The 24,614-nt window shown below is 64.4% G+C and overlaps 5 protein-coding genes across 5 annotated transcripts in view; 3 read left to right on the forward strand and 2 right to left on the reverse strand.

Moving 5' to 3' along the window:
* Positions 1–4,625, forward strand: part of CHLRE_02g141700v5 (uncharacterized protein) — a 10,284-nt gene extending 5,659 nt beyond the window's left edge. Inside the window, exons 6-12 of the mRNA XM_043060105.1 lie at positions 1,441–1,543; positions 1,836–1,967; positions 2,300–2,396; positions 2,644–2,764; positions 2,922–3,321; positions 3,583–3,813; positions 4,144–4,625. Of these exons, the coding sequence (XP_042927814.1) occupies positions 1,441–1,543; positions 1,836–1,967; positions 2,300–2,396; positions 2,644–2,764; positions 2,922–3,321; positions 3,583–3,813; positions 4,144–4,245 (1,186 nt within the window). The 3' untranslated portion in view covers positions 4,246–4,625. The remainder of the gene's footprint in view (positions 1–1,440; positions 1,544–1,835; positions 1,968–2,299; positions 2,397–2,643; positions 2,765–2,921; positions 3,322–3,582; positions 3,814–4,143) is intronic.
* A 580-nt stretch (positions 4,626–5,205) lies between these two features.
* CHLRE_02g141701v5 (uncharacterized protein) lies at positions 5,206–10,371 on the reverse strand. The gene is made up of 5 exons (XM_043060106.1): positions 9,802–10,371; positions 9,515–9,631; positions 9,156–9,271; positions 8,727–8,842; positions 5,206–8,572 (listed from the first exon to the last, which is right to left on the reverse strand). The coding sequence occupies exons 1-5, from the start codon at positions 9,825–9,827 to the stop codon at positions 6,956–6,958; spliced, it is 1,992 nt and encodes a 663-aa protein (XP_042927815.1). The 5' UTR covers positions 9,828–10,371; the 3' UTR covers positions 5,206–6,955.
* A 530-nt stretch (positions 10,372–10,901) lies between these two features.
* CHLRE_02g141600v5 (uncharacterized protein) lies at positions 10,902–17,363 on the forward strand. The gene is made up of 13 exons (XM_043060098.1): positions 10,902–11,254; positions 11,445–11,536; positions 11,789–11,893; positions 12,158–12,464; positions 12,778–12,897; positions 13,109–13,259; positions 13,792–13,844; positions 14,151–14,333; positions 14,568–14,665; positions 14,802–14,870; positions 15,069–15,139; positions 15,478–16,338; positions 16,637–17,363. Exons 1-13 carry the CDS (start codon positions 11,110–11,112, stop codon positions 16,842–16,844), a joined length of 2,463 nt encoding a protein of 820 aa, XP_042927816.1. The 5' UTR covers positions 10,902–11,109; the 3' UTR covers positions 16,845–17,363.
* Positions 17,364–18,459: 1,096 nt separating this feature from the next.
* On the forward strand, positions 18,460–22,556 carry CHLRE_02g141550v5 (uncharacterized protein). The gene is made up of 8 exons (XM_043060096.1): positions 18,460–18,774; positions 18,897–18,937; positions 19,390–19,543; positions 20,240–20,365; positions 20,665–20,757; positions 21,145–21,237; positions 21,502–21,546; positions 21,717–22,556. The coding sequence occupies exons 1-8, from the start codon at positions 18,757–18,759 to the stop codon at positions 21,837–21,839; spliced, it is 693 nt and encodes a 230-aa protein (XP_042927817.1). The 5' UTR covers positions 18,460–18,756; the 3' UTR covers positions 21,840–22,556.
* A 105-nt stretch (positions 22,557–22,661) lies between these two features.
* Positions 22,662–24,511, reverse strand: CHLRE_02g141500v5 (uncharacterized protein). Its single transcript, XM_043060092.1, has 3 exons — positions 24,282–24,511; positions 23,426–23,508; positions 22,662–23,179 (listed from the first exon to the last, which is right to left on the reverse strand). The coding sequence occupies exons 1-3, from the start codon at positions 24,433–24,435 to the stop codon at positions 23,132–23,134; spliced, it is 285 nt and encodes a 94-aa protein (XP_042927818.1). The 5' UTR covers positions 24,436–24,511; the 3' UTR covers positions 22,662–23,131.
* Positions 24,512–24,614: the final 103 nt, after the last annotated feature.

Here is a 24,614-nt window from a genome sequence, read left to right on the forward strand (position 1 = left end):
ACTGTCACCGTCCACCCTCCACCCTCCACCCTTGACCGCCCACCATCCACACTCCATCCACCCACCGTCCACCCTCCACCATTTACCGGCCATCATCCATTGTCCCACGTCCACCACTCCACCCTCCACCGTCTACCCTCCACCCTCCACCCTCCACCCTCCACCCTCCACCCTCCACCCTCCACCCTCCACCCTCCACCCTCCACCCTCCACCCTCCACCCTCCACCCTCCACCCTCCACCCTCCACCCTCCACCCTCCACATTCCACTGCCCACTCTCCTCCGCTGTCCGTACCTGCTAAAGCTCTACCTAGCCCGCAGGCCAACGGCCTGCGCATCCCAGTGCTTATATTATATTAGGATTATCCAAGGACTGGGAGGCCAGTAAGAGGGCGATTCCCGACCAGTCCCCGAAAACGGCCCTGCGCGCCCGCCCGATTATTTGGCCCAGCCCACGCCCTGGTCCTCGAAAGCCTGCCTGACCACCCGGTTCTCTGCATACATATTATCCTTTACGTGTAAGTGATAGCTTTGCAAGCTTGAATGGGCAAACAAGGGCTGGCCCTGCCGGGCTCGGTGCGGCGGATGCCACTCCGGCAAGTGCCTGGGGACTGCATGAATACAGGCCCCTATAGCATCGAAATGGCATCATGTAACATACACAAAGGTCTCTGAACAGTTTCTGGACATGAATGTTAGCGAAATCCGAAGTCAAAATGTTAAATGTCGCGCTTGCTAGGACCCTGCCAATTCAGCTTGAAGCTATCTAGCTTACATCTAAGTGTGCAGATAACTCGACGGCATGAAATCTAGGAACAAAACACCGCCTATGCGAGATATGGCGTGTGGAGCAGACGGACTGCAGGTTGCCTGGTCTGTGCGTTTAATGTCTGTTGATGTTTGTCCTTTGGTGATTTGTGCATGCCAGAATGCGCCTGCAGACGACAAACAAAACAACATGTTGAGCATTTAAGGCGCGGATGTGCACCCAGAACACTCCCAATCCTGCCCGGACGGTTGCAACAGTCCTCATATGACATCTATAGGGTATCGAAATCGGCAAATCGCCAGCAGGGATGACCAAAACGTCTCGCGGCCCGGTGGGCCAATTTGGGGTCGCCCCTCAGTTTTCCCCCCAAAACCCGGCCCCCAGAATCCACTCGCCCAGCGCGCCCTTTTAACCCCCAGCCCCTGGAATAATCTTATATAATGTTTACATCAATATTTAGGCAAGCGTGGGCGCCTAGGAAGCCCTGTAGCGGTCTGGGCCAAAAGTGGGCCAAATATGGCACATTCCGAGCTACCGTGCCCACATACCCCACGTCAAGCCTTTCCCCCGTCTGGCTGGGGCTGGCGGGTTGTTTGGCGCATGCGTTTGAACTCCCCCCCCGACTTTCCTCCCCCCCCTCCGCCTTCCCCGCCTTCCCCTGCCGCTGCCAGGTCTCGCGCCGCGGACGAGGCCCTGGAGACGTACGTGCACAAGGCGGGCGTGGCGGCCACTGCGCGCATGTACTACCCGCAATTCCTGTTCGCACTCAACAAGGTGGGGGGCGCGTGTGAGGCTGGGGGCGGGGCCGTGAGGGGTGCGCTGCATGGGGAGCACATGGGGAGCCACCGTCTGCAGTGTGAGGTGCGGTGCGGCTCAGGGCCCCCACGCCAGGCAGGCATGCCGCTCGCCCCACCGGCATGCCCCTGCCCAGCCCTGCTCCGGTAATGCGAACTGCCCGGCGCCCCTGCCCCCTGCATGCCACCTGCACCATACACGCCGCCGCCCCAACCACACACACGCCCCCTCTCTCCAACCCGCCCCCACTCCAACCCCCTCCCCCCTGCAGCTGGCTGAGAAGCGCAAGAGCGGCTTCCAGGAGGTGGTGGCGCTCATCCTGCAGGCCGTGGACGCACTGCCCGAGCCCAGCTTCGCGGACTTTGTGGTCATGAGCGGACACGAGCTGGAGCGGGGGGAGGAGGTGAGGAGGGGTGGGGCAGGGGAGGGGGTAGGACGAGAGGAGTCGTATGACACGAGCGTGGTGTGCTGTGTTGTCACGGGCCGTCAGCTGCCGCGCCACCACGGGGGGCAGCCAGCCGGTCTTTGCCTGTGCACAGCCCCCCACATCGCCGCATCCTTCTTGCGACCGCCCCTAGCCCACATTCCCTTGCCTGCGCTCCTTGCCCCGTACCCTGGCCCTCGTTCCCATCTTGAACGGATGGCCTACCCCTGCCCTATAATACTGATGGCGCTGGTGCAAACAACCCCCCGCCCGTACACCCCTCCTCCCCCTCCTCCCCCCCACCCCCGCAGCTGCCCGAGTACCTGCTGCGGCCCCGCGCGCTGCCCAGCAACTCCAAGGCGCTGCGCAGCCGTGCCGACAACGACCTGCTGAGGAAGATGAAGGAGGGTGGGTGCGGGGTGGGGGCAGGGGGCAGGCAGGCGGTGGCAGGGCACAGGCAGGGTGGCAGCTGAGGGGGCAGGGGGCTAGGGACAGGAGCGGGCGCGGGGAGGGAGGGGACGGGTGCGGGCACACGCCTCATGTGGTGACATGTAGTCATGTGGTGGCATGCGCCCGCCGCCTCCCCTCTCCCTTGTCCCTGCCGCTGCCATTACCACCAACACTTCCCCGCCCCGCGCCCCGCCCACACCCACAGAGTCCCAGCTGGCTCTAGCTCTGAGCACGGGGGCCCTGGCTGCGGCCATCCGCGCCCAGGACGGCTACGGCCCCCCGCCCGGGGAGGCCAGCAAGGCGCTCAAGGCGCTCGTGGACGCCAGGCGAGCGGGGCTCGTGAGGGAGGGGGCTGTTACGCTTGGGGGCCGTGCGTGGGCGTGCGCATGTGTCATGCCTGCGTCCGCCTGACTCCGAGGCCTGGCCTGATGAGTGATGTCTCCCTCCGCTACCTGTCACCTCACCTGGCCTGCCCCCTCCCAGGCGCGCCAAGGGCCCGGCGGGCGAGATGGAGGACGTGGTCTTGGCGCCCGACGGCGACGGCGAGGGCGACGGCGAGGGCACTAAGCGGGGCGGCGAGGGCGGGGCGCCAGGCGCCAAGCCGCAGACCCTGACCGGCATGCTGGGGCAGAGCCAGGAGGGGGCTCCGGGCCGGCGGCTGACACGTGACGAGTCGGGCGTGTCCCAGTCGGCAGGGCTGGGCGGCACGGGCGTGCCGGTGCGCGGCAGTGTTTATGCGGGCCTGCCGCCGCCCGACCTGACGGAGGAGGCCCTGCGGCGCAAGGACTGGGAGCAGCCCGAGCCGCAGCCGCTGGGCCAGTGGCGGCAGTCGCTGGCGGCCAGTGGGGTGCACCCGGTGCACAGCGCGGACATGATGCACCAGGTGCCAGGGGGGAGGGGGGGCAGGCGGTGTGTGTATGTGTGTGTGGTGGGGGGTTACATTCATGATTATTTGTGTGTGTCAGGGGGGGGGAGCGCGGGATGGGGTCGGGGCCGGGCTGTACGGCTGCAGGAGGGGGAAGTGGCATGTCCCTGCATCACTACCTCCCCCCGGCATTGTGTCCCAAGTACTCCGTCTTGCATGTACGCCCCAACCCCAACCCCATTCACACCCACACCCACACCCACACCCACACTCCTGCAGGTCCGCGGCCTGGACCCGGACACCCTCATGGCGTCCCTGAAGCGCGTGTTCGAGACGTACGCGGGCTGGGGCGGCGGCGTGGACCGCGGCGCCCTGGACCGGGTGCGCTGGGGCAAGGTGCTGCGGGACTGCCTGCTGGTCAGCGAGAGCGGCCCGCTGCCGGCGCGCAAGGCCGACGCGGTGTTTGGCAAGGTGCTGCCCGTGAGCAGCAGGGCGCTCAACTTCATACAGGTGAGCGCGAGGGCGCGCGAGCACCGTATGTGTGCAATGTGCGTGGGTGGGTGGGCGGCTGTGTTCGCGGCTGAGCGGCGCCACATGCTTTGCAGAGTGTGACACATCGCTCTTGCGCAGCTAGTAGCGGCGTGGGCTGGGGTGCAGGCAATACCCATGCGGCCGCTGATTCCGTCATGCTCCATACCAGCCCCTCCCCTGTTCAACCATTCGCGGGAAGACCCGCAAATGTACTCCCGCCCCGCACCTACAGCACCTGCTCCACTCCCACCCGTCCACTGTACAACCCCCCTCCCTGCCCTCTCCCCCCCTCCCCTCCGCCCCCTGCAGTTCATCGAAGGCCTGCGGCACGTGGCGCTGCACCACCGCCTGGCGCTGAACGAGGTCATGGAGCGACTGGTGGCGGTGGGCGGGCCGCGGGCGGGGGCGTAGAAGCTGCGGAGGCAGGCAGGCAGGCAGACAGGCAGGCAGGCAGGGAGGGGGCAAGAGCAGGCGGAGGCGGAGGCAGGCGGTCTGGTGTTGTGCGGGTGGCTCATGTGATGTGGTGGTGGTGGTGGGGTCTGAGCAGGATGAACGGCTGAGGCCAGCTGGCCGTTGGCGGAGACGTCTGTTGGCTGGTGATGAGCACCCCGTTTTGGTGCAAGCTAAGAGGGCAGTGGACTTGACATGAACTGCACCGGGCGGGGTTGGGCAAAGAATGGCACGGCAGGTAGGCGGAGCATGATAACTGACATGACATGACACGGTTGGAGGTCTGACCACATTGTGACGTGACCCGACAACGGGCGACACTTGCAACTGTCCATCAAGCTCAAATCTTGTGTATGCAACATAACCTGTCCTTTGATAACAAGTAGGCAGGTATTGGAAGCGGCTCCAGCTTGAGACTGGTATCATGGCGAGCCGGCATATGAGTTGCCACCGCCTGGGAGAGAGAGAGGGAGAGGGAGAGGGAGAGGGAGAGGGAGAGGGAGAGGGAGAGGGAGAGGGAGAGGGAGAGGGAGAGGGAGAGGGAGAGGGAGAGGGAGAGGGAGAGGGAGAGGGAGAGGGAGAGGGAGAGGGAGAGGGAGGGGGAGAGGGAGAGGGAGAGGGAGAGGGAGAAATGCAACCCCTGGGGGCGAATCCAGCAGGGAGGGGTGCTAGGCGCGGACTCTGTGCTCGTAAACTGACTGTGTGCACTGGCATCGTCACGCGCTGCTTCCTCCACAGTAATGCGTGCACAGCAGTAAGAGTAGGTGGCGCGGGTGTGCGTGTTTCATTTGGTTCGAGCTTGACCCAATTGACGTCAGCGTGTACCGGTAGCCTTTATGCCATACCAAGCGGCATACCGTCTCAACTGCCGTTGCATGCATGGGGGAGCAGGGCGGCTACAAGCAAACCCCCCTCAAGTCCGTCCATTCTCGCCAAGAACACACCAATCTCACCACCACCACCCACCGCTAGCCAGCCACCATCCACCACCCCTGCGACACATGGACCCACGGCACACGCCGCCAGCCCTGCAACCGCTTCCTTCTATCCCCCTTCAGCCGTCTTCATCTGTCTGCAGCCATCTTCATCCTGGCATCCATTTGTCTACACCGTGTACGGGACTGCACCCCGGGCAGTTTTCTCCGAACCTGCATCTGGAGTGAGCGCGCGAAATGCCCTCCCATGCATCGAAACCTGGGGTAGACCTTGGGGCAGACACCACGTGCAACTGCTCCAAAACTACCGGTATTGCGATGGGCCAAATAGCAGTGTGCCTTATGTATGTATAAGACAGGCCTGAAGTGAGCATTAATAAGACTGGGTCCCAAGGCACGGTCCCAAGGTGTACATGGAGCTCCTGTGAACTGAACACAATGGTGACACCCCCGCTCCTCAGGCACTTCGCCCTCAACAAAGTGCGTAAAAATTGTCACGCGCACTCATGTCTTCACATACAATACAACCATCTACGGAGCGCCCAGAGCAGCGGCCCTCGATCCTCTGGACTACACCCCTTGATCCCGACCGGCCGCCCCCTTTCGCTCGTACTGGCTCGTGAACTGCGTCAGCAGGTCCCTCTTGTAACCAATGCAATCTGGCAACGGCAGCAGATGCCCGTGTGACCAGCCCCGATCCCTCATGCCACAACGACTTGGTCCACGGGCAAGACCGCAATCCCTCACTTGTATGCCGTTTTCGCTCACGCCAAGGACCAACAAGGCACAAGCTCAGTAACAATGCACCACTCCCGCCACATGCTCGAGGCAGCCCAGACAAGACAGCCCGAGGCAACCTCTTTATGCCCACCGCCACGTAAAAATAGTTGGTAGTAATTAGCCGAGTACTGCTATATCGATGGTCCCCTCCGGTTCGATCTTCGTCTCATACCCTAATCAATGGACATGCACTGCTTGCAACCACATGCGTCCCCCCTTCCCTTGAGTTGGGAGTTCCATCTCCCTCGCTCTCCCCTCCATCACTCCAAGGCCTTCCCGGTCGCTGTAAAGCCCCGTGCAACTTAGCTCGCATACATCCTGCATGCTCACCTCACCTGTTGCCTGCACACGACGTTATCTCCTCCACTCTATCGTCAGAGCAGCCCGAAGGCCTTCATCACGCACGAAGCACGTGGCGACACAAATCGGCACGTGCGTGCCTTGACCGCCCTCAACCCACACATCCAGCAGTTGCTTCACTCCAATTGGCCTACCTACCCGCTGCACGGCCGACAGGCCGTCAAGTGGCCGCACAGCACCCCTGTGTCTACAACATCAACAACATCAAGGTGTCTCCCACTTCGCAACCCAGTAGCGCCTCTACTCACTGCATGCCACGCGGCCGCCAGGCCGGCCCCAAATGCAGAGGCCAGCGTATGGAGCCGCAGCAGGCGCAGACCTGATTCACTTGAGCGGTCAGGCAACACGCGTTGTGCTGCACTGAAGGCTTGATAGGTCAGCCCATACGAAGCATTGCCACCAACACACAGGAGATTCATGCAACGCACAGGCAAAAAGGTTAACAATGCATCATGCACCCACATTGGAAGGCTCTTGGGGTAGGGTGATCACACCCACGCAGCTTCCCCCGAGCTCAGTCGTTCTCTTGATGCACGTGCTGCCCCTACTGCGGCCCCTTGCGCCGCAGCCCCGAAACAATGGTGGCTTCGCTGCTTTCACTGCAGCCCGGCACTCCTGCGCCTGTCCTCCGCCTGCGATCCGCCAGCGCCCGCCTCTGCTGGCATCACACCGCCACAGCCGGAGGGCGCCACCACGGCAGTCGCTGCCACCTGCGCCTGCGGCTCATCATCAGCGGCGGCGGCGGCGGCGGTCGGCGACCTGGCGCGCTTGCCGCTGCTGGGTGCAGGGGGCTGGGGTGGGTGAGGCCCCGCGGCTGCTGTGAGGATGGCCGCAAGCGAGGGCGCGGGCAGCGGCTCCCCAAGTGCCGCTGCAGAAGCAGCATGGGTGCGCTGCACTGCTGCCGCACCCACAGGCACTGTGCCGGCAGCTGCCCCCACCGGCCCCAGTGAGTCGGCACTCAACAGTGTCCCCACAGATGCGGCGCCGCCGTTCACTGGCTGCTGCTGGGTGCCGGAGGCGCTGGCGGTGGCCGAAGCCCCCCAGCCGGGGGCCGCGACAGCTGAGGCATCGGCTCCCGCCTCCTCAGTGCCGAGCAATGTGGCAGCCGTGGCGGCGTCTGGCATGGCGGCCCCGGCACCGGTATTGGCACTACTGGCACTGATGACGCCTCCGCGGCCCAGCAGCAGCGCACCCAGTGTGTTGAAAGGCGTGAAGGCGGATGGTGGCGCGGGCTGCGGCGGCGGCGGTGGCGGCTGACCTTTCGCAGCCGCAGCCATTGCGCCCACTGCCGCAGCAGCCGGATCGGCGTCACCATTGGCCGTGTCGCTGCTGGCGTTTGCGCCTGAGTCCGCCACTGCCTGCTGCAGGAGCCCATGCTGACTAACAGCAGCGGCAGCAGGTGCTGGTGCGGGTGCCGCCGGCGACTGTGATTGGTGGTGCCGTTGGCGGCCGTTGTAAGGCCGGCTCCCATCGGCTACGCCGCTCGCATCAGCATAGGTGGAAGGCGGCGGCATAGCGCCATTGCCTCCCCCACCTCCGACGCCCGCGCCATCCCCCCGCGCGGTGCCAGCCGCTTGAGTGCTGCCGCCGGTGCCACTGTTGCTGCTACTGCCGCCGCTGCCATTGCCTGCTGGGAGCAGGTGCGACGATGACTGCAGCAGCGCCACGGCCGCCGCCGCCGCCCGCAGGTGCGGTTGCGCTGCAGAGCCAGACGGCGGGGGCATGTGGACGGATGCAGCAGCGGAGGATGCAGCGCCGGGTGGCGCAGGGGCCTGCTGCTGCAGAAAGCACAGCAGGCGGGCTAGGTGCTGATGCTGCTGATCGTGTTCAGCCTGCGGTAGCGATGGCGGTGGCTGCGGCCTCCCGTGCGCTGCTGCCCCTGAGCCGCTGCCGCCGCCGGGACCAGCCGCCGCAGCTGCTCCAACAGCGGATGATGCATCCGTCAATGCCCCCAGCAGGCGAGGTTCCGGCAGCGCAGCCGCCGCCACAGCGGCAGCGGCAGCGGCTTCCACCTCAGTGCCTTCGCCCTCGCCGGCAGCCGCTCCAGCCCGGTGGTCGGCAGGCCCCTGCCCCACCTGCATCTGCTGGCTCTGCTGCTGAGCCCGGCGCAGCAGCAGCAGCAGCAGTTGTGCCTCGGCCGCAGCCGCCGTCGACATGGGCCGCGGCTGCAGCGCGCCCGCCGCCGCCGCGTGCGCGTGTGCCGCGGGGAGAGCCTGCGGCAGTGCATGTAAGCAGGTAGCGATGTAGCGTGTCGTTGAAGCAGTCTCGCGTCACCCTAGTGCAATCTCCTTGTGGCACTTGACAGGCGTAGAGGTGCAGGCAAGCCTTCTGCCACTAGCAAGAAAGCCTCCGCCACCACGTCCGCACCTCGGCTGTGTCAGGCGCCTGCTGCGTGTGCGGGTTGTGTTGTAGCTGCGGCTGCGAATGCTGCTGCGCCTGCCTGGCTACGTAGTTCTCTAGCCTGCGTGTGTATCTGTGCATGTCTGCGGCAGGCATGGGAAGCAGGCAGTGGCAGGCGACATGAGCGGCATGGGGCATTCGCCATCTAAGGGCTTGATGCCTGGCCCTCCCCCGTCTCCACGCCGATCCGAACTCCTCAATCCGGTATGCGGCATCCCCCCCCTCGTGTTACATCGGCACCTGATAAATCGACCCAGCAGCCGCCTAGCCGGGCAAGCAGTACGTCCGGCACCAGCGCAGTCGCACCGCTCTCTTCCCATTCCGGCCCATGCTTCAACCCCGGCAGCCCCCAGCCCAGCCCCCCCCAAAGGCACCGTCCAGCCGGCGCACACGCACCCGTGCACTGCTCCACTAGCTGTCCGATGAGGAACTTGATGTTGAATGTGCCGTACTCGCCGCTGCCCGCCAGGAAGGCCAGGCGGTTGGCGGCGGAGCGGTTGATCTCGGCGAATCTGTGGGTTGATCGTTGGATGGGGCAAGGAGGGTCATTGAGGACTGGGCTGGGACTGGGCTGTCATTCTCAAGCCAGAAGGGAGGGATGTCGTTTGCGCCTTGGCAATGGGCTGGCCACTTGTTGAGGCGAACAGAACGTGGCCGCCCCAGAACCGCATCGAGTGTCACACACGTCGGTCGGCGCGCCGTGGCAATGCCCCAGTCCCACCCTGTCCCACAGCAAAGTCCCACGACGCCGCTACCTGCATCGGAATACGCTGATGTCGCTGAGCTCAATGTCAGCAGCAGACATGATGCGCTCCCAGTAGCCGCATTCGGTGAGCGCGTCAAGGCCAGCCAATGTTCCCGGCGGCAAATTCCTGTGTGCGGGGGTTGCGCGGTCGGCACTCAGGTCGGTACCACGGCGGCGTGCAGGCCGCAGAGCGCTAGCACTTGTTCAAGCCGGCAGCATTTAGCTTAGACAGTCCCGCCGGCTGGCGCTTGCGCGCGGCCACTGCTTCAATGCCTGGCGCGCCATTGTCTGTCTCACCGGAATGTGCGCTCCTCCCTTCCCATTTTCATCAGAGCCCGCTTGTCACTCAGAGCGCTGGGCTGCTGTCCATGTGGGCAGGTGCGCGGCGCTATTTGGCCTCGCGGCGGTTGCCTGAAAACCGGTTGGGCGTCCGTTGCTCATTCACGCGCACGCTATCGTCATTCGTGAGGCGTTGTCTACTCCAGAGTAATGCCGCAGCAGCAAGGCCAGTAGGCGCGGGGCACACGCACGGGTCCTGCAGAAAAAGCGCTCACAGCCCGTGTTCCACCTGCCCATGTGGACGCGTTTGCAAAAGGCTTTAGGGCTTTGCCAGGGCTCTTCTCCGCTGCGCATCCGCACATCCAATTTTGATGCGGCGGAAAGGGGCGGAACCAAGGGCCCCCGCCCCGCGAGGTCGCTGCACAAAACGGCCCAGAACAAAGTCTTCTCCTTGGTTATCAAGACACATTGCCTACGGTTGTTGCTAGTACTGCCTTTTTGCTGGCTGGAGTGAGCAAGAGAACAGGTTCTTCCAGTCTATCTGGCAGTTGACTTCGTCAACGCTCAAAGCTACGTGCAAAGCACGTCCAAGCTATGACATGTCGACACCGATGTGTGAAGAGAACCAAAATACCCCGCTGAATGACGTCCGCCCAAAGTGGCACCGGGACATGCGCACACGGCGCCAATCGGAGGGCATCACGGGGCTGTACCGCGACGACCCCGCGGGAGAGCAGTTCCCGGAGATGGAGGCGCTGCTGGAGGTGGGACAGGCTGGGGGTTGGGGATGGGAGGGCTGGGGGAAAGGCGCGGGCGGGCCTCAGGGGCTAGATGGACCGCAAGGGTCGTGCGAAGGCGCATGTCGGGTGAGTACCGTACGGGAGCCGGACAGGTTGGAGGGGGAGGGGGTTGTAGATACCAGCCCAACCTAAACCGAACCAGGGAAATGTATGGGAGCTGGCTGCACAGGGCACGCTCAGGATGGAGGGGTGCTCGGCGCGTGTGGCGTGGCAGGGATGTGTCAAAGGCGACTGCCGGAAGCCCCTCTGAATGACGTCCGCCCAAAGTACAGCCGCATTAGCTTCTGGATTGCTGATAACAACCCCATAAAGGAGTGATCCTTACATCGCGCACTAACGAGCTCGAGGCCTCGAGCACCAGCTTCACAAACTTCTCACACAATCAATACTTCTGATCACAACTGCAATTTGCGGAGTCCCAAATTTTCGCTTGCAGCAGAGATATAGGCAAACGTTACAATATCGTTTGTACACGGTACCATTGTACCCGCGCCCAACCCGAGGGACCCGAGGGTCAGTGTTGCTCATGGCCCGCGGGCGCCGTCCAGGCCAGCGCGCACACAAGAGCGGACAGCGCTGGCATGTGGGTGTGCGGTGGTCGGGGCTGCTTGGGGCCCTGCTGGCAGTGGTGACGGCGGCGCCGCTGGCCGTCGCTGGAAGCAGGGGGCCCGGTAAGCGGTCGCACACTCCCGCGATCTATGGCTGCGATCTCCCCGAGTGTTGATAGTCGCTGGACAACATCGGTGGGCACAGGCCGCTGTATTAGTGTGGGCAATCTGGCGCTCCAAGCTCTGGGCAACCGTCCAGCCGGGGTGGGGTTGCTACCGGCCGATGCTCGCACACGCACCCGCCCGCGTGCAGACCCCGCCCCCGACGCGTTTGTCACGCGCTCCGGCTCCCGGCTGACACTGGCGGGCCGGCCCTACCACTTCCTGGGCTTCAACGCCTACCAGGTGGCGGCGGGGCGGGGGGAGTGGGCTGGCGGGGTCAGGGGCGGCGGTGGGCATGATGAAGGGCGGGGAGGGCAGGTGGGGCCAGCGAGGGGTGGGGAGGGGCGGACGAGGCAGGAAGGAAGGTCAGGCGAGGGCGACGGGCCTCACATGCAAACGGAATATGCTGGGTGCAAGGCTGGGGTTGAATGCCTGACGTTGTGACGTAAAGCCCGCCGCCATGCCTCGCCCCGCACGCTCGCCCCCTCCCGCCAGCTGACGGCCCAGGCGGCGGGCGAGAATGACGACGGCTGGCCGGGCGACGGCGGTGTGGTCGCGGCGGGCCGGGCGCGAGTGGAGCAGCTGCTGGGGCTGGCAGCGGTGGGTGACGTGGATGGCTGGGGGTCGCGGGGGTGCGGCGTCCTGGTGGCTGCAGGCGCCCCCCGCATGGCAGGGTCTGGACTGCAAGCCACGTACGAGACCCTCAGGCAGAAGGCAGGAGCATAGTTGAAAGGGCATGTCAGTGGGCAGAAGCCTGATCTGCACCCGTGCACTACCCGCACTTCTCTTGCTCCGCTGCCCGTACTGACCGCTTGCTGGCCCTGCCTGCTGCCCCCCCCCCTGCGCCCTCCCTGCTGCCTGTAGCGCCTGGGACTGCGGGTGGTACGCACCTGGGCCTTCAACCACCGCCTGCCCGCACTCAACCCCGCCTGGCTGCAGCATGAGAAGCCCTACGACAGCGGCAGTAGCAGTAGCAACTCCAGCAGCAGTAGCAGCACAACCAGCTACCTCGCTGGCTGCCTGACTGACACCAACGGCGGGTCGGCCTGCGCCGCCGGTCTGCCGCTGGTGTGGGATGAGGCGGAGTTCGTGGGGCTGGACTGGGTGGTGGCGCGGGCGGAGGCGGCGGGCGTGAGGCTGGTGCTGGCGCTGGGTAACTTGTGGCCCGCGTGTGAGTGGGCAGTGTGCAGGTGGTGGGAGGCGGAGGCAGGCGGGCAGAGGGGGTTGGGGACCAGGGGGGTTGGGGGTCGGGTGGGGTGGGCAGGCAGGCAGGTGAGTGAGCCCTGCCACGCACCCTGTGGGATGAAGGATGCGAGCATACACGCACGTGGCGTTTCCTTTTCTAACACGTGGCGGCGCAGCTAACTATTATCCTGTGTATCTAGCAGGGAGGCTGGAAGGCTGGGGCACATGCACGTCCACGGTCCACCGCCTCACCTCCCGCCTCACCTCCCGCCTCACCTCCCGCCTGCCACCTGCCACAGATGTGGGGCCGGAGCGGTTCCTGCGCGCGGCGCAGCTGCTGAGCCCGCCGGGGGCGACTGCAGGTGGAGGCGCAGCGGATGCAGCACCTACTGCCACGGGCCTGAGCGGCAGGGCCCTAGGTGAGAGCCTGGGGCCGGCGTGGACTGCAGTGTGCTTGATGAGGTGCACGTGCGTGTATTGGGTTGCGCTCTGTACCCCCACAGTTGCATCCTACACTTACCCGCCGGACCAACTTCGTATGCTCTGCACGCCTGATCTCTGTGCCGCGGCTGCCTGCGGCTCCTGTCCTGTCCTGGCCTGTCCCGGCCCACCACTGGCGGCATCATGCAGTGTCGGCTGACGCGGATGCGCTGCAGCGGGCCGCCGGCGGACCCACCAGCGTGGCCGACTTCTACTGCCACCCGGGCGCGCGGCGGCTGTACGCGGAGCACATACGCCGGGTGACGGGCCGCGTCAACACCTTCACCGGCCGGAGGTACAGGTGGGCGCACGGGGTAGGAGGTGTGGTGTGGGTGGGAGGTGTGGCGTGGGTGGGAGGTGTGGTGTGAGCGAGTAGTGCTGTGGACGTGAGTGGTGGAGTGTGCGTAGCCGCGGGCTGGGGTGTGTTGGCAGCAGCTGGCGGCGACCGTACGTGCTGTGCCGTGTGCCGTGAGGCGGCATGTCCGTGTGGCACCAGGGATGTCCGTGTGACATGAGGACCGCAGGAGCGGCTTTAGTTCTGTGTCAGCAATAATGGTACTCCCTGCGTGACAGGGCGTGTTCTGAGGAGGTAGGGGCATGAGGGCATGAGAGACCACCACATTCGTGGTCTCCGCCACTGGGCCCCTGTCCCCCAATGCGCCACTGCCACTTGAGCTCGCCAACTGCTGGTGGAGGTGCCAGTCACGGCTACAGCCTTTGGATCACATTGCTGCCGCCTCTCCTGCTCACTACTACTGCCTCCTCTTGCTGCCTGCTACTGCCACTCAAACGCTGCCTGCTTCTGCTGTTGCTACTGCTACTGCTCCCTGCAGCGACACGCCCGCCATCATGATGTGGGACGTCATGAACGAGCCGCGCTGCCCGGGTGGGTGGGTGTGCTGCGGCCCCGGCTGGCTGCAGCTGTTGTTCACGTGTGTACGACCATGAGCACCCCACAGAACCCTTTGCTACGTGCGTGCCATACACACGTATCCCGTGCGTGCATGCCCTTCCAGTTCTTCTTTTCAAACATAACAGGTCCCACAGCTAGGTCCACACGGCACTCTGTCTTGTTGCCTGGTGCCGCACCCACTCGACCCCGTCACCACCTAACCCACCATGCCCCTCCTGCCCCCCGCCTACATGCCCTCCCCCTTACCTGCCCCCCTCCCTCCCCTCCCCGCCCGCCCAGGCTGCACGCCCGACCAGCTGTCCTGCTACAGCCAGTGGATGCGCCTCATGTCCGACACCGCCGCCGCCGCCGCCCCCCGCCAGCTGCGGGCCATGGGCACAGAGGGCTTCTTCTCCGAAGCACCCCACTCCGAGCTGGCGGCGGCGGCGGGCGTGAGCCAACCCCTGGAGGCGCACAACCCGGGTGCGTGCGGGTGTGTAGGTGTGCGAGTGTGAAGCGCTGGAGGGAGAGGGGGGTAATGGGCTGGGGGTGGAGGACCAGGGGGTTCAAGGGCAGGGGCAAGATGACGAAGCCAAGTGGTCCTGGCCGCCTGGCGAGTGGCTTGTGAGCCTGGGGCCTGGGACTGTTGCTGCCGCCGCCCAGAAGTACGGTACGCACTGACGCCCTCGCCTGCCTGCGCGGCCCGCCGCCCCACAGGTGTGGGCAGTGTGTGTGAGGGCGAGGACTGGGTGTCGGCCACACAGTTGCCGGGCATTGACGTGGGCATACTACACACCTACTGGAGGCAGACCGAGGTCCGAGGGCATGGGGACGGGGGGCGGGAGGAGCGGGATGGGGCTTAGGGGAGGGTGCTGGCATATCCTAACGCTGCTGCTGCTTGTGGCTTTAGCCGCAGCTGATGCTACTTTTTGTTTCTGCGTGTGAGTACAGGGTGTGCCCGACTGCGGCTGGGCCCGCATGACCTGGTGGCAGTACCTGCCCTGGTACCTGCACTACACGGTGGGTGGCGGCAGTGGCGGCGGTGGGCGGGTGGCGGTGGCGGTGGGCGGGTGGCGGCACGGTGGGCGGGAGGTAGTGGATGGGCGGTTCCGGAGCCGGCAGTAATAACTCCACACCCTGAGCATTCGACCCCCAGCCCACACCCCTCACCCGCGGACCCCTCACCCTCGGACCCCGCCCCCGGCCCCGGCCCCTCAGGCTGTGCACGTGCGGCTGGCTGGAGCCCTGGGTCGGCCGCTGGTGCAGGAGGAGTTCAACATCATCAGCAGGTGGGAGGGGGAGGTGTGTGGGGGGTGGAGGAAGTTGACAGTGCGGGGGGGGGATGGCGTGCGGGTGACAAGCTGTACTTGGCTGCACGTTGAGTCTTCTCTCGTTGGCTGCACGTTGAGTCTTCTCTCGTTGGCTGCACGTTGGCTGCACGTTGAGTCTTCTCTCCGTGCACACACGATCATTGTCGCACACGATGCTGGAGCCTGCGGCCGGTTTTTGGTCTGTGTTCTTATTCACCGCGTCATTGCCTGCCAGCAGTGTGTGCACTCAAAAACCATGAAGATGTTTACCCTTCCTGATGGTGTTCTCGTGACCCCAACACCTCCCGCGCCCGCAGCCGCTTCATGCCCCAGCAGCGCTCCCAGCTGTTTGCGGCGGCTCTGTGGCAGCTGGTGTCCAGTGCGGAGGCGGGCGGGCCGTTCGCGGGCGCCCTGTGGTGGGGCGCGGCGCTGGTGGGCGCGGGCTGGGACGACGGCTACACCCTGTTCCTGGACGCGGGGGGCGCCGCTGCGGGGCCCACCCCTGGACTGGGTGCCTCGCTGTTCACCCTGTCCGGCCTGAACGCGCTGCTGGCTGACCCCGCCTCGCCCAGCGCCCAGGCGGCGGCGGCGATGCAGCAGGCCATTGCGGAGCACCCGCCGTCAGCCTGTGACCCCGTGCCGGGGGCGCCACCGGGTGGGGGTGGGGGAAATGCCTCGACTAGCAGTGTGGTGGTGAAGAGGGACGATGGCGGGGTGGAGGTGGTGGTGGCGGCCTCGGCGGTGAAGGTGACGGCGGCGGCGGGTCCGCCTGCCAGCAGTGCCGCAGCCAGCACCAACACCAACAAGTCACCAGTGGGATCCGTGACGGCCCAGCTAGCGAGCACCACCGCCGAAACCGCAGCTGCTGATGTTGCGGCGAAAGCGGATGTCACGCCCGGCACCCCGGCAGCCGTAACCGTACTCTCGCCCTCAATATCATATCAGGTATACTCAAGTAGCAGCCGTAGCATCAGCAGCAACAGTAGCAGGGACGCAGGCGGTGGCCACGCTGGCGCATCAAGCCCGAGGCGTCTGCTGCGTCAGCTGGCCGCGGCTGCAGACACGCAGCACGCTCGCGGGGTCCGGGACGGCGGCGGCGGTGCGCCACCCAGCGCCACCCGCAGCGGGCGGAGGGGTCGGGCGCTGCAGCAGGTGGAGGTGCTGGACGCCTTCCGCAGGTGCGGGTGCGTGTGAGTGTGCGTGCGCGTGCGTGTGCGTGCGTGTGTGTGTGTGTGTGTGTGTGTGTGTGTGTGTGTGTGTGTGTGTGCCGGCGTGTGTGCTAGTGTGTGTGGGTCTGTGTGTGTACATGGGGTGGAAGGTTGGCAGCTTGTGTTTACACTGCTGGCCGCCGTGCCACCCGAAGGCCTGACCCTCTCGCTGCTGTGCCTGCAGCAGTAGTGTCTAGATAGCTGACTCTCACGAAATAAACCCCAACCTGTGCCGCTGCGCCCACTCATGCCGCTACTACCCCCACAGAGGCGGGCCCCGGCAGCAGTGCGCCGAGGCACGGGCCAGTGCGGGCCGTCAGCCCGCGTCGCCGCCCGCCCTGGGCTCCGACCCGGTCGGCACCCTGACGCCGCCGCTGCCTCAGCTGGCGGCGCTGCTGGCGGCGGCGGAGGGGCGGCAGCTGCTGGAGGTCATTGCGGCGGCGGCGGAGCGGATCAACGCGCTGTCGTCGGGGTGATGGGGAGATGCGGGGTGGGGGTGGGGGTGGAAGTGCTGGGCATAGGCGGCTGCGTGAGATGCAAGCAACATAGCATGAGCACAGGCCTGCCTGCAGCGATCGTGTACTTCGAGTCAGGCATGCGTGTAATGAGTGCAACTGTGATGCATACACGTGCGTTTGATCATTCTTACATGCGGTTATACTGCGCGTTTGCATGTGCTATGGCAAGTCTGTGAACCACGAGGGTGCGGGGTATCGAGACCAAACCCGGTGGCGGTGGCGCACCGAGGAATGAGCTGCCGGGCGTGTCAAGTAAGTGGCCCTGTTCAGTCGACGGCAGCGGAGTGTCAGAGAGGTTTGAGAATTACAGCAAACATGGGAGGAGGCCATTGTTGGGTTATGAGGTTATTTAGTGCTGCGTTCCCTAGTCGGTGGCTCCGTGGCTGTTATGGGTCAGTTTGTGTGGACCGTACGCGCACAGCCGCAGAAGCGTTGACCCAGGGGGGATTATGTGCCCGGGCCCGATGATAAGTCCCATCATCATCATCAGAAATTCCAAAATCTTACCCCATGCTCAAAACCGTAGAGCTCTAGGAGAGCATTACGCACGTACCTTTAATTTTGTCAGGGCTGGTCTGGTGAAGAAGTTCTGGGCCGCCAAGTTGGGGTGTCGGTCGTCGTCCTGGGGGTCCACCGGCGCTTTCGGGAGCCCATCCTGGCGGATATCGGGAAGCGCCCCACAAGCAGAACTAGGGGCCAAGCGCAGCACCACAAGGCTCAGATATGCCCGTTATGCCGTGATAAGCACAAACAAAGCGTGGGAGGGCTAAGTTGCGCGTCCTGGCGTGGACATGTCGGGCACCTGCCCCCACACTAGACACAAGCGCACTGACATTGCGGGGCTCTCAAGCGCTTGTGCGCATGAATCCATGTTTAACAAGGCTGACGATACAGGCTGTCCATACATCACACGGCTGAGCGTTAAACGGGGGTGGGCTGGGTCGAGGGGACTTCGATACAGAATGCCGCGTGTGACCGAAGCCTCAGAAGGGGACCGCCGGTGTCACAGTGTGATAGCGCTCGTCAAGAGGAGTCGATTGGCATAAGTTTGGTATTAAATGGAGGGGTTCTAACCCCTAATTAACATGGTTTTGTCGGTGGGGGTTGGTCGTCCCCTCCAGGGGGGTCCTGGGTGATTTCGGGGTCTGGCGCCAGGCTGGCGCTTCGTTTCCTACCACCCCCCTCGGCCCCCTGTTTGGCCTTACCCATTGTAAAGAGAGATAGCGACGGGTGATCGCCTGTGCTAGGCGGAATCCCCGTACACTGTTCAGGTCGGAACGCGTTGGCAAAAGCCCGTACGCCTGTGAGCCCTTGCCAGCCTGCGTTTCCCAGCTCCGGTGCAAAAGTACCTACCGGGGAATGCACGGGAGCAGAGTCCAAGGGTACGGTGGGAGGCAGTAATGATTTCCCCGGGAGGGGCAGGGGCTGCGCGCGACTTCGTGTTTTGGGGTTGGGAGGGGAGGGAAGGGGAGCAAGGGTTGCGAGGGGGACTGAGGGGTGCGCAGGCACGGGCAGGGTTGACGTGCGGATGTTGCTTGATGCAGCTCAGCGACCAGGTCCGCTGCGCCAAAAACCTGGGCGCGACACTTCAAATAATGCATAGCATATTAAGTAGCGCTTCATCCTAGTTGCAAGAGGTCCTCGAGCTCTGCCGAAACCACGCACGCATGCGCTGAACTGAACACGGCTTGTACACAACGTCGCTGCCATGGCTCTCGCTTCTCGCAATGTACTCGCACGTCGTGCTGGGTTGAGCGCTGCTCGTCGCCCAGCGCGCTCCACGGTCGCGTGCTTGGCATCTGGGCGCGTTAAACAAATTCCTATTTTCCCCCTGAATGTCGTGGCGCTACCAGCGGCAACGGTGCCCCTCATGATCTTTGAGGCCAGGGTAGGGTTCGGTCGTCTGCCACCACCCGTCGCGACTGGCCACGCTTGCGCGCGCTTCCAACGCGGGCTGCCCGGCCTTGCGTAACCAGCACAAACGTTCCTCTATTTGTCTCATTGCCGCAGTACCGAGTGCTCTTCAACACGATTCTTGCGGGCGAGGCTGGGTGAGCGAAACGCATGCGTGTGCAGCACGCTTAGTCCGGGTAGCCTTTGCACACTTTATGTTTTCTTCCGTGTACGTGAAGACGCTGAAATAAAACAGACGTCATTCCACAACAGCCGTGGGTCCAAGCCTGCCTGGGGGGCAGCGACGGGGGAGGGTTGGGCCACTCGCGGGGTGGTGGGACCCCGGGACCGGTGATGCGTGGGTGCACGGGTTGGTGGCTGGCTGGCCCGGCCGGCCCTTCGTCAGCGCGGCCATGCGTGTCATGCTGCAGTACGGGGCACATGCGAATTTGGAGCCCGCGCACAGCGCTGTATGTAGCACAGGTTGCGTGTCTGCCCTCTCCACGCCCATCAATCACACCTGTGCCACATCATCGCCCTGAACCTTCCCTTCCCCATCCTCCATTCTCCCTTCCCCTACTATACACACTGCCGCTACCTCGACGAGCAGCGTGGAGGAGGGTCTGGTTCAGGCTGACTCGCCCTTCTGCGGCAGCCGCAAGTTCGGCATGTGCTATGTGGACGGGCGGGCGGACCCCAGCGGCGCCTCGCGCATGGCCTCCATCGGCACAGTGCTGGAGGTGGTGGATTTCGCACACGTGCAGGTGGGGGCAGGGAGGGAGGGGCAGGTGGGGAGGGGAGGGGGGAGGGCGAGGGGGGAGGGGGGCGGGCGAGGGGGGAGGGGTGGAGTGGGCGGGGCTGGGAGGGGGGAGAGAGAGGTGTATGTACGCAGTGGTGGAAGTACTGGCGGATGTGTGAGCGGGGGCATGAGGCATTGAGCCGGACATGGAGGCTATTAAGGCTGGGATGGAGGAGGGTGCGTATGGGTGAGAAGCAGACGTTGAGGTAGCGTGTGTGCGCTGCAGCTACGGAGCTAGCTGGCGCGAGGGGTGCTTACAGGGGCAGGAGGCGGAAGGGAAGGGGTTCATTCTATCATTTTCAAGTACAGGTGGGGCAGGGGATCGGGCCTGCCGGGTCACACAGGTTTGGCTGCAGCTACAGGTGTAAGAACGCGTGCTGTTCGGCAGCTGCCGCCTGCTGCTCAGCGGAGGCAGGCGGCAGTGGGTACCATGTGCGGCGGCATGTGTTGACTCGCGCGGGGGCCTGCACAGGCTCAAGGGGTTGCAGGGGCGGTCCATGTCAGCTGAGCTCAGGCCATGCCCCCCTGGGTCCCGGAATCGCGGGCCATGCATTGGCTATCCACCACACACATCCTCACACCCACACACAACACAACACAAGCCATATCAACATTGAGTTTGCCAAACACACCCCTCCACGCACGCGCCCTACCCGCGCAGGACGGGCGCATCTTCCTGACCACCAAGGGCCGCGAGCGCTTCCGTGTGCGCTCCATTGTGCGCGAGCGGCCCATCATGATCGCCGAGGTGGAGGAGCTGGAGGAGGACGCCGACGACGGCGAGGAGGTGGGAGGGCGGGGGGCAAGCACTGGGGGGCAAGGGATAGGGGGCCGGGGGGGGGGGGGGGCTGCGGTATCGGAGGTACCGTATCATCGGATCATGAGGTTGCGTGCAGCGTCCACCTGCGGGGCGGCATCGCCACTGCTTGTCTCCCACACTTCATGACTGCACCCGCACCGTCCCCACCTGGCAGCAGCCCTGTGGCACCAGCACTGGCACCTGACACCCGACCTGACTGCCGCTTACCCGCCTCCCTCTGACTCCCCCTCGCCCTCGCCCCCCCCCTCCCCCTGTCCGGTCTGCAGGTGACGGTCCTGGCCAAGGAGGTGTCGGACCTGCTTCGCGCCACCATCAAACTCAACGTCAAACTCAACAACGTGGAGGCATCAGACGACCAGGTGGGAGTGGTGGGTGGGGGTGGGTGGGGGTAGGGGTGGCGGTGGCGTAGCCGTTCATGAAGAACGAGGTGATTGATTTGCCGACGTGCGATGGGAACAGCGTGTACTACTCCGTTGGTGCCAGCATATAGAATCGCCGAGACTGCTTCGTCGCCTGTTTGCTGGTTATTGCTGGCCTAAAGAGGCTTTGGTCGTAAGAGAGGTAGGAAGGAGAGTGATGAGTCGAGCCGGGGATGGAGGGGGATTACATGCCCGAGCACACGGAGTAGGTGCCAAGGTGCCGTTTCGTCGTCGCCAGTTGCCGTGGATCTCGGTTATGTGGTTGGTGTCGCCTGGTCCAGTCCCTGTGCGTGCCTGACACAGTACCGCGCCTGCCCCCCCCCCCAGCTGGAGCCTGAGGAGCTGGCCGGCCTGCGCCCCCGCGACCTGTCGTACTGGGTGGCGTCCTTCTTTGCCGACATCAAGGTCCTGCAGCAGAGCGTGAGTGGCGCTGGCTGCGTGTGTGTGTGTGGGGGGGGGGACAACGGGGCGGGACAACAGGGGTGAGCGTAGTGGTGGGGGAAGCGAGGTAGGGGAGGTGGTTGGAGGTGTGGTTAAAGGACGGGGGACGGGCAAGCTGCAGCGGCTGCACTGAAGGGTTTGGCGCGGCTCCGCAGAACATGCACTGCACCCCATGTCCTGTGGCCAAGCCCTGTGACGGCCCGCCTCGCCCGCCTCCCCCGCCTGACCCGCCCCCGTACTCAGCTGCTGGAGGAGGACACCACCACCAAGCGCCTCACGCGGGAGAAGGTGCGCAGGGCCGTGTGGGCCGTGTGGGGCGGGGCTGGGGCCCTGGGAGAAGGGGGCCGGGGGTGGGGGGCCGGGCCGGGAGGAGCGGCTATGGCCCTTGTCTCGCAGTGGGGCCGTGGCGACAGCAGGCGTGTCCGCCCATCACACTCGGGTGTTTCCTGTCATTACAGGAGATCCTGTCTGACACGGTCAAGCACTACAGCGCCGTGCTGGCGCTCAAGAGCCTGGAGCTGTCCTCGGCAGCCAGCAAGGAGGGCAAGGGGGGAGACGCGGCGGGGGACAAGAAGGACTGAAGGAGGGAGGGAGACACACGCTGAGAGGCTGAGATAGAGAGCGGGAGGCGGGCGCACAGGCGAGCTGCAGGCGCTGGAAGTGTGGCATTTTGAGACGGGTCATCAAAAGTTTTGGTGCATCGATGGCTTGTTGTGGGCTGTGGATTGCAGCTGCTGTGGGCTGTGGTGCGCGACTGCTGCGGCAAGAGGACGAGAGGCGAGGGCTGCGCAGGCGTGTGAAAGAAGTGGCACACCTGTGTGCTTGTTGGTTGGGGTGGAACTGCACTGCGGCTATAGGCGGCCCCCACAGCCATAATGCATCCAAGCGGCAGCGGACGAGTGTGAGGGGCGAGTGCAGGTGTGAGACCACGCGATACAGGGTAGCAACTACGCGGGAGCAGACCTTACTGGCTTTCTCAGCTTTCAACACGGTGTGTGCCGCACGTCGCCGATTGTACAAATAGATGGGCGGCCTCGCGGCCGGCTGAAATGGAAGGAATGCAACATGCGAGGGAATGAGCAGATTTGCCAGGCGTTGGTCTGTGTGCTGTACCGTATGCGGGTCTGTTACGTAGTGTTGTGTGCAGGCGATGTCTGGGGGACCAGGCGCTTGGCCACCGTTCCGGATACGGCAAAGCCTGGCAACCACAAGAAGAGTCATGGTGGCAACCGCCCATGGTGGCAACCGCCCACCCGAGTGGTCCCATAACGACACCCGTTGTCAATCACCTGGCCTCTGTGGCTGTGGGCATCTGCGGCTGTGGGGCTGTACCTATGGGCCTGAACTGCTGCATGCCGTGCTGTCCCGCCACAGGGGATGGCGCCGGGCACAGCGCACATCGACACATGATTGCTCACATTTGTCAGTCAAGTAGAATACAGCAATGCATTGTACCTTCCCACAGTCACAGAACTCATCACTGCAAGGGACAGCCCGGGTACACCCTGCTGCTGACCAGCTGCGGCTGCTGCAGCACCGTTTAGTCGAAGCGAACCAATCACCCCTGCGTCTCAACTTCAGCTCCTTTGCGCCTAGGCAGCGAAGGCCGGCAGTGAAGGCAGTGCTGGCAATTACTCCTGCCGCCCGAACCCGCTACCACACACCCTGCAAAAACGTGGCGCCCGGTCCCCCCCAACCGATCGCCAACGCAGCTCAACACAACATGCCCGCACCGTCGTCGCCAACTCCAACCCTCCCCCTTTGAACCTCAGCGGCGGTTCCATGACTAGGGCTGAGGTGGCTCAGCGTGTGGGCGCCTGTGGCTGCTGCCGCCGCCGCCGCCGCCGCCTGCGCCCTGTCCCGGCCCCGCCGCTCACTTGCGGCGCATGCCGTTGACCACCAGGGCCACAACGATGGTCGCCTGAGAGGGGGGAGGGGGAGGGAGGCATACGCCTCAGTGTGGGCAGGCGACAAGCTGCGACTGGGCCACCACCGTTGCAAGGCGCCCGGTGTTAGGTACTCGTTGTGGCTCTTCCTGCCAGACAGCAACCCTCCCATTGATCAGCTGCGCATCGCCTCAGCTGTCCCTACCCTACCCACCTCTAAATCCCGGGACCGGCAGCAACAGTCCGTACGACAAAGCCGAAGACATCCCCCCGACACCCACCAGCAACACGTGGGTGGGCTGCGGCGTGAACTTGTGCAGGGGGCCGTAGATGCGGGTGAGGTAGTCGACCAGCGTGGTCACCACTGTAGGCGGCGGGCAGGGAAGGAGGGGGGATGCGACGCCACAAGCTTCAGGGCTAAGCGCTGACTTATCGCAGCGCAGTGGAGATAAGTCTAGTTATTGCGACGTAACTGCCGTGTTGCGTTAAAGTCACGCACGGCGCAGGACGCTCGGGTACGTGCCTGCATGGGGCCGGACCGAGCTGGGTCTTGTAGGCGTCAGGAGCACACGGCGCTTTATCTGCCGTTGTGCTTCTGTACTGTATTTTCGGATCGTCCCTCTGCCGGGACGGTGACAACCCACCCGCCCCCCCTGGCGCCGCCGCGGATTAATGTGGTGGTACCCGTGGGCGCCGCGGCGTGGTTGTCTGGACTCTGCCGTTAGGCACTACGTGCATGCGACACACCCAGTACTGGCAGCACTTTCGGCCACTAGTGCAACCTCAACACGGGCGGGCTTGGGCGGGCACGGCGGACTTGGTGGGGTTATCGGGAACTGTACGGCCCGAGCTAGGAGGCCGTAGTATGAAGGCCGCTGCGGGCCGCAAGTGAGTACGAGGCTGCTTAAGCAAGGCATGAGTGGAGGCTATTGTCGGTTTTGAGAGATTGGGATTGTCGTTTGGGGCCGTGGCGGTTTGTAACGCTACACGGCAGTAAGGAGTCAATAAGCTACGCTGAGCCGCCGCAGCGAAGCGTGTGTGTATGGCCGCATGGGTGAGCAGCCACACCTTGCCGTAGTACACCATTGCGCGTGGGACCCGCCACCTGCCTCAGTATACCTATCGAGTATATCTGACCTGGCTCGATGGGCGCAAGCTGCTTCATCTGGCGGACCTTGACCGCCCCCTGGGAAATGAGCTGCAGAATCGCCGAGAACTGAAGAAGGGAGAACGTGCCAATGAGCAGGTAGGCCACTGGCAGCACCACCACCATCAGAGGGTTAACAGCCATCTTGTCTGGGAACGATCGCGGACGGACAGCTAGCAGGAGCTCTGAGTTGACAAGTGTGTAAGCGTAGAAGATGTGGTAGTGTAAAAGCTTGAGTGAGATGACCTGTAATTTCCAATCGCAGGCGAAGTCGCTGCGATTGATTCATTCCGAGGCCCCGCCCTTCCCGCAGGCAAAACAGC

Source organism: Chlamydomonas reinhardtii, chromosome 2 (genome assembly GCF_000002595.2).
Source record: "Chlamydomonas reinhardtii strain CC-503 cw92 mt+ chromosome 2, whole genome shotgun sequence".
Classification (NCBI taxonomy): domain Eukaryota; kingdom Viridiplantae; phylum Chlorophyta; class Chlorophyceae; order Chlamydomonadales; family Chlamydomonadaceae; genus Chlamydomonas; species Chlamydomonas reinhardtii.

Coding starts and splice junctions, on each gene's coding strand:
- CHLRE_02g141701v5 (XM_043060106.1), bottom strand. CDS start 9,827: ATGGGAAGGGAGGAGCGCACATTCCG. Junction 9,632..9,801: donor AGGGAGGAGCGCACATTCCG/GTGAGACAGACA, acceptor CCCCGCACACAG/GAATTTGCCGCCGGGAACAT. Junction 9,272..9,514: donor ATCAGCGTATTCCGATGCAG/GTAGCGGCGTCG, acceptor ATCAACCCACAG/ATTCGCCGAGATCAACCGCT.
- CHLRE_02g141600v5 (XM_043060098.1), top strand. CDS start 11,110: ATGGCCCGCGGGCGCCGTCCAGGCCAGCGCGCACACAAGAGCGGACAG. Junction 14,334..14,567: donor CCTGGAGGCGCACAACCCGG/GTGCGTGCGGGT, acceptor GCCGCCCCACAG/GTGTGGGCAGTGTGTGTGAG. Junction 16,339..16,636: donor GTGCTGGACGCCTTCCGCAG/GTGCGGGTGCGT, acceptor CTACCCCCACAG/AGGCGGGCCCCGGCAGCAGT.
- CHLRE_02g141550v5 (XM_043060096.1), top strand. Junction 19,544..20,239: donor TGGATTTCGCACACGTGCAG/GTGGGGGCAGGG, acceptor CTACCCGCGCAG/GACGGGCGCATCTTCCTGAC. Junction 21,547..21,716: donor AGCGCCTCACGCGGGAGAAG/GTGCGCAGGGCC, acceptor CTGTCATTACAG/GAGATCCTGTCTGACACGGT.
- CHLRE_02g141500v5 (XM_043060092.1), bottom strand. CDS start 24,435: ATGGCTGTTAACCCTCTGATGGTGGTGGTGCTGCCAGTGGCCTACCTG. Junction 23,509..24,281: donor GCTTGCGCCCATCGAGCCAG/GTCAGATATACT, acceptor CGCCGCCTACAG/TGGTGACCACGCTGGTCGAC. Junction 23,180..23,425: donor AGCCCACCCACGTGTTGCTG/GTGGGTGTCGGG, acceptor CCCCCCTCTCAG/GCGACCATCGTTGTGGCCCT.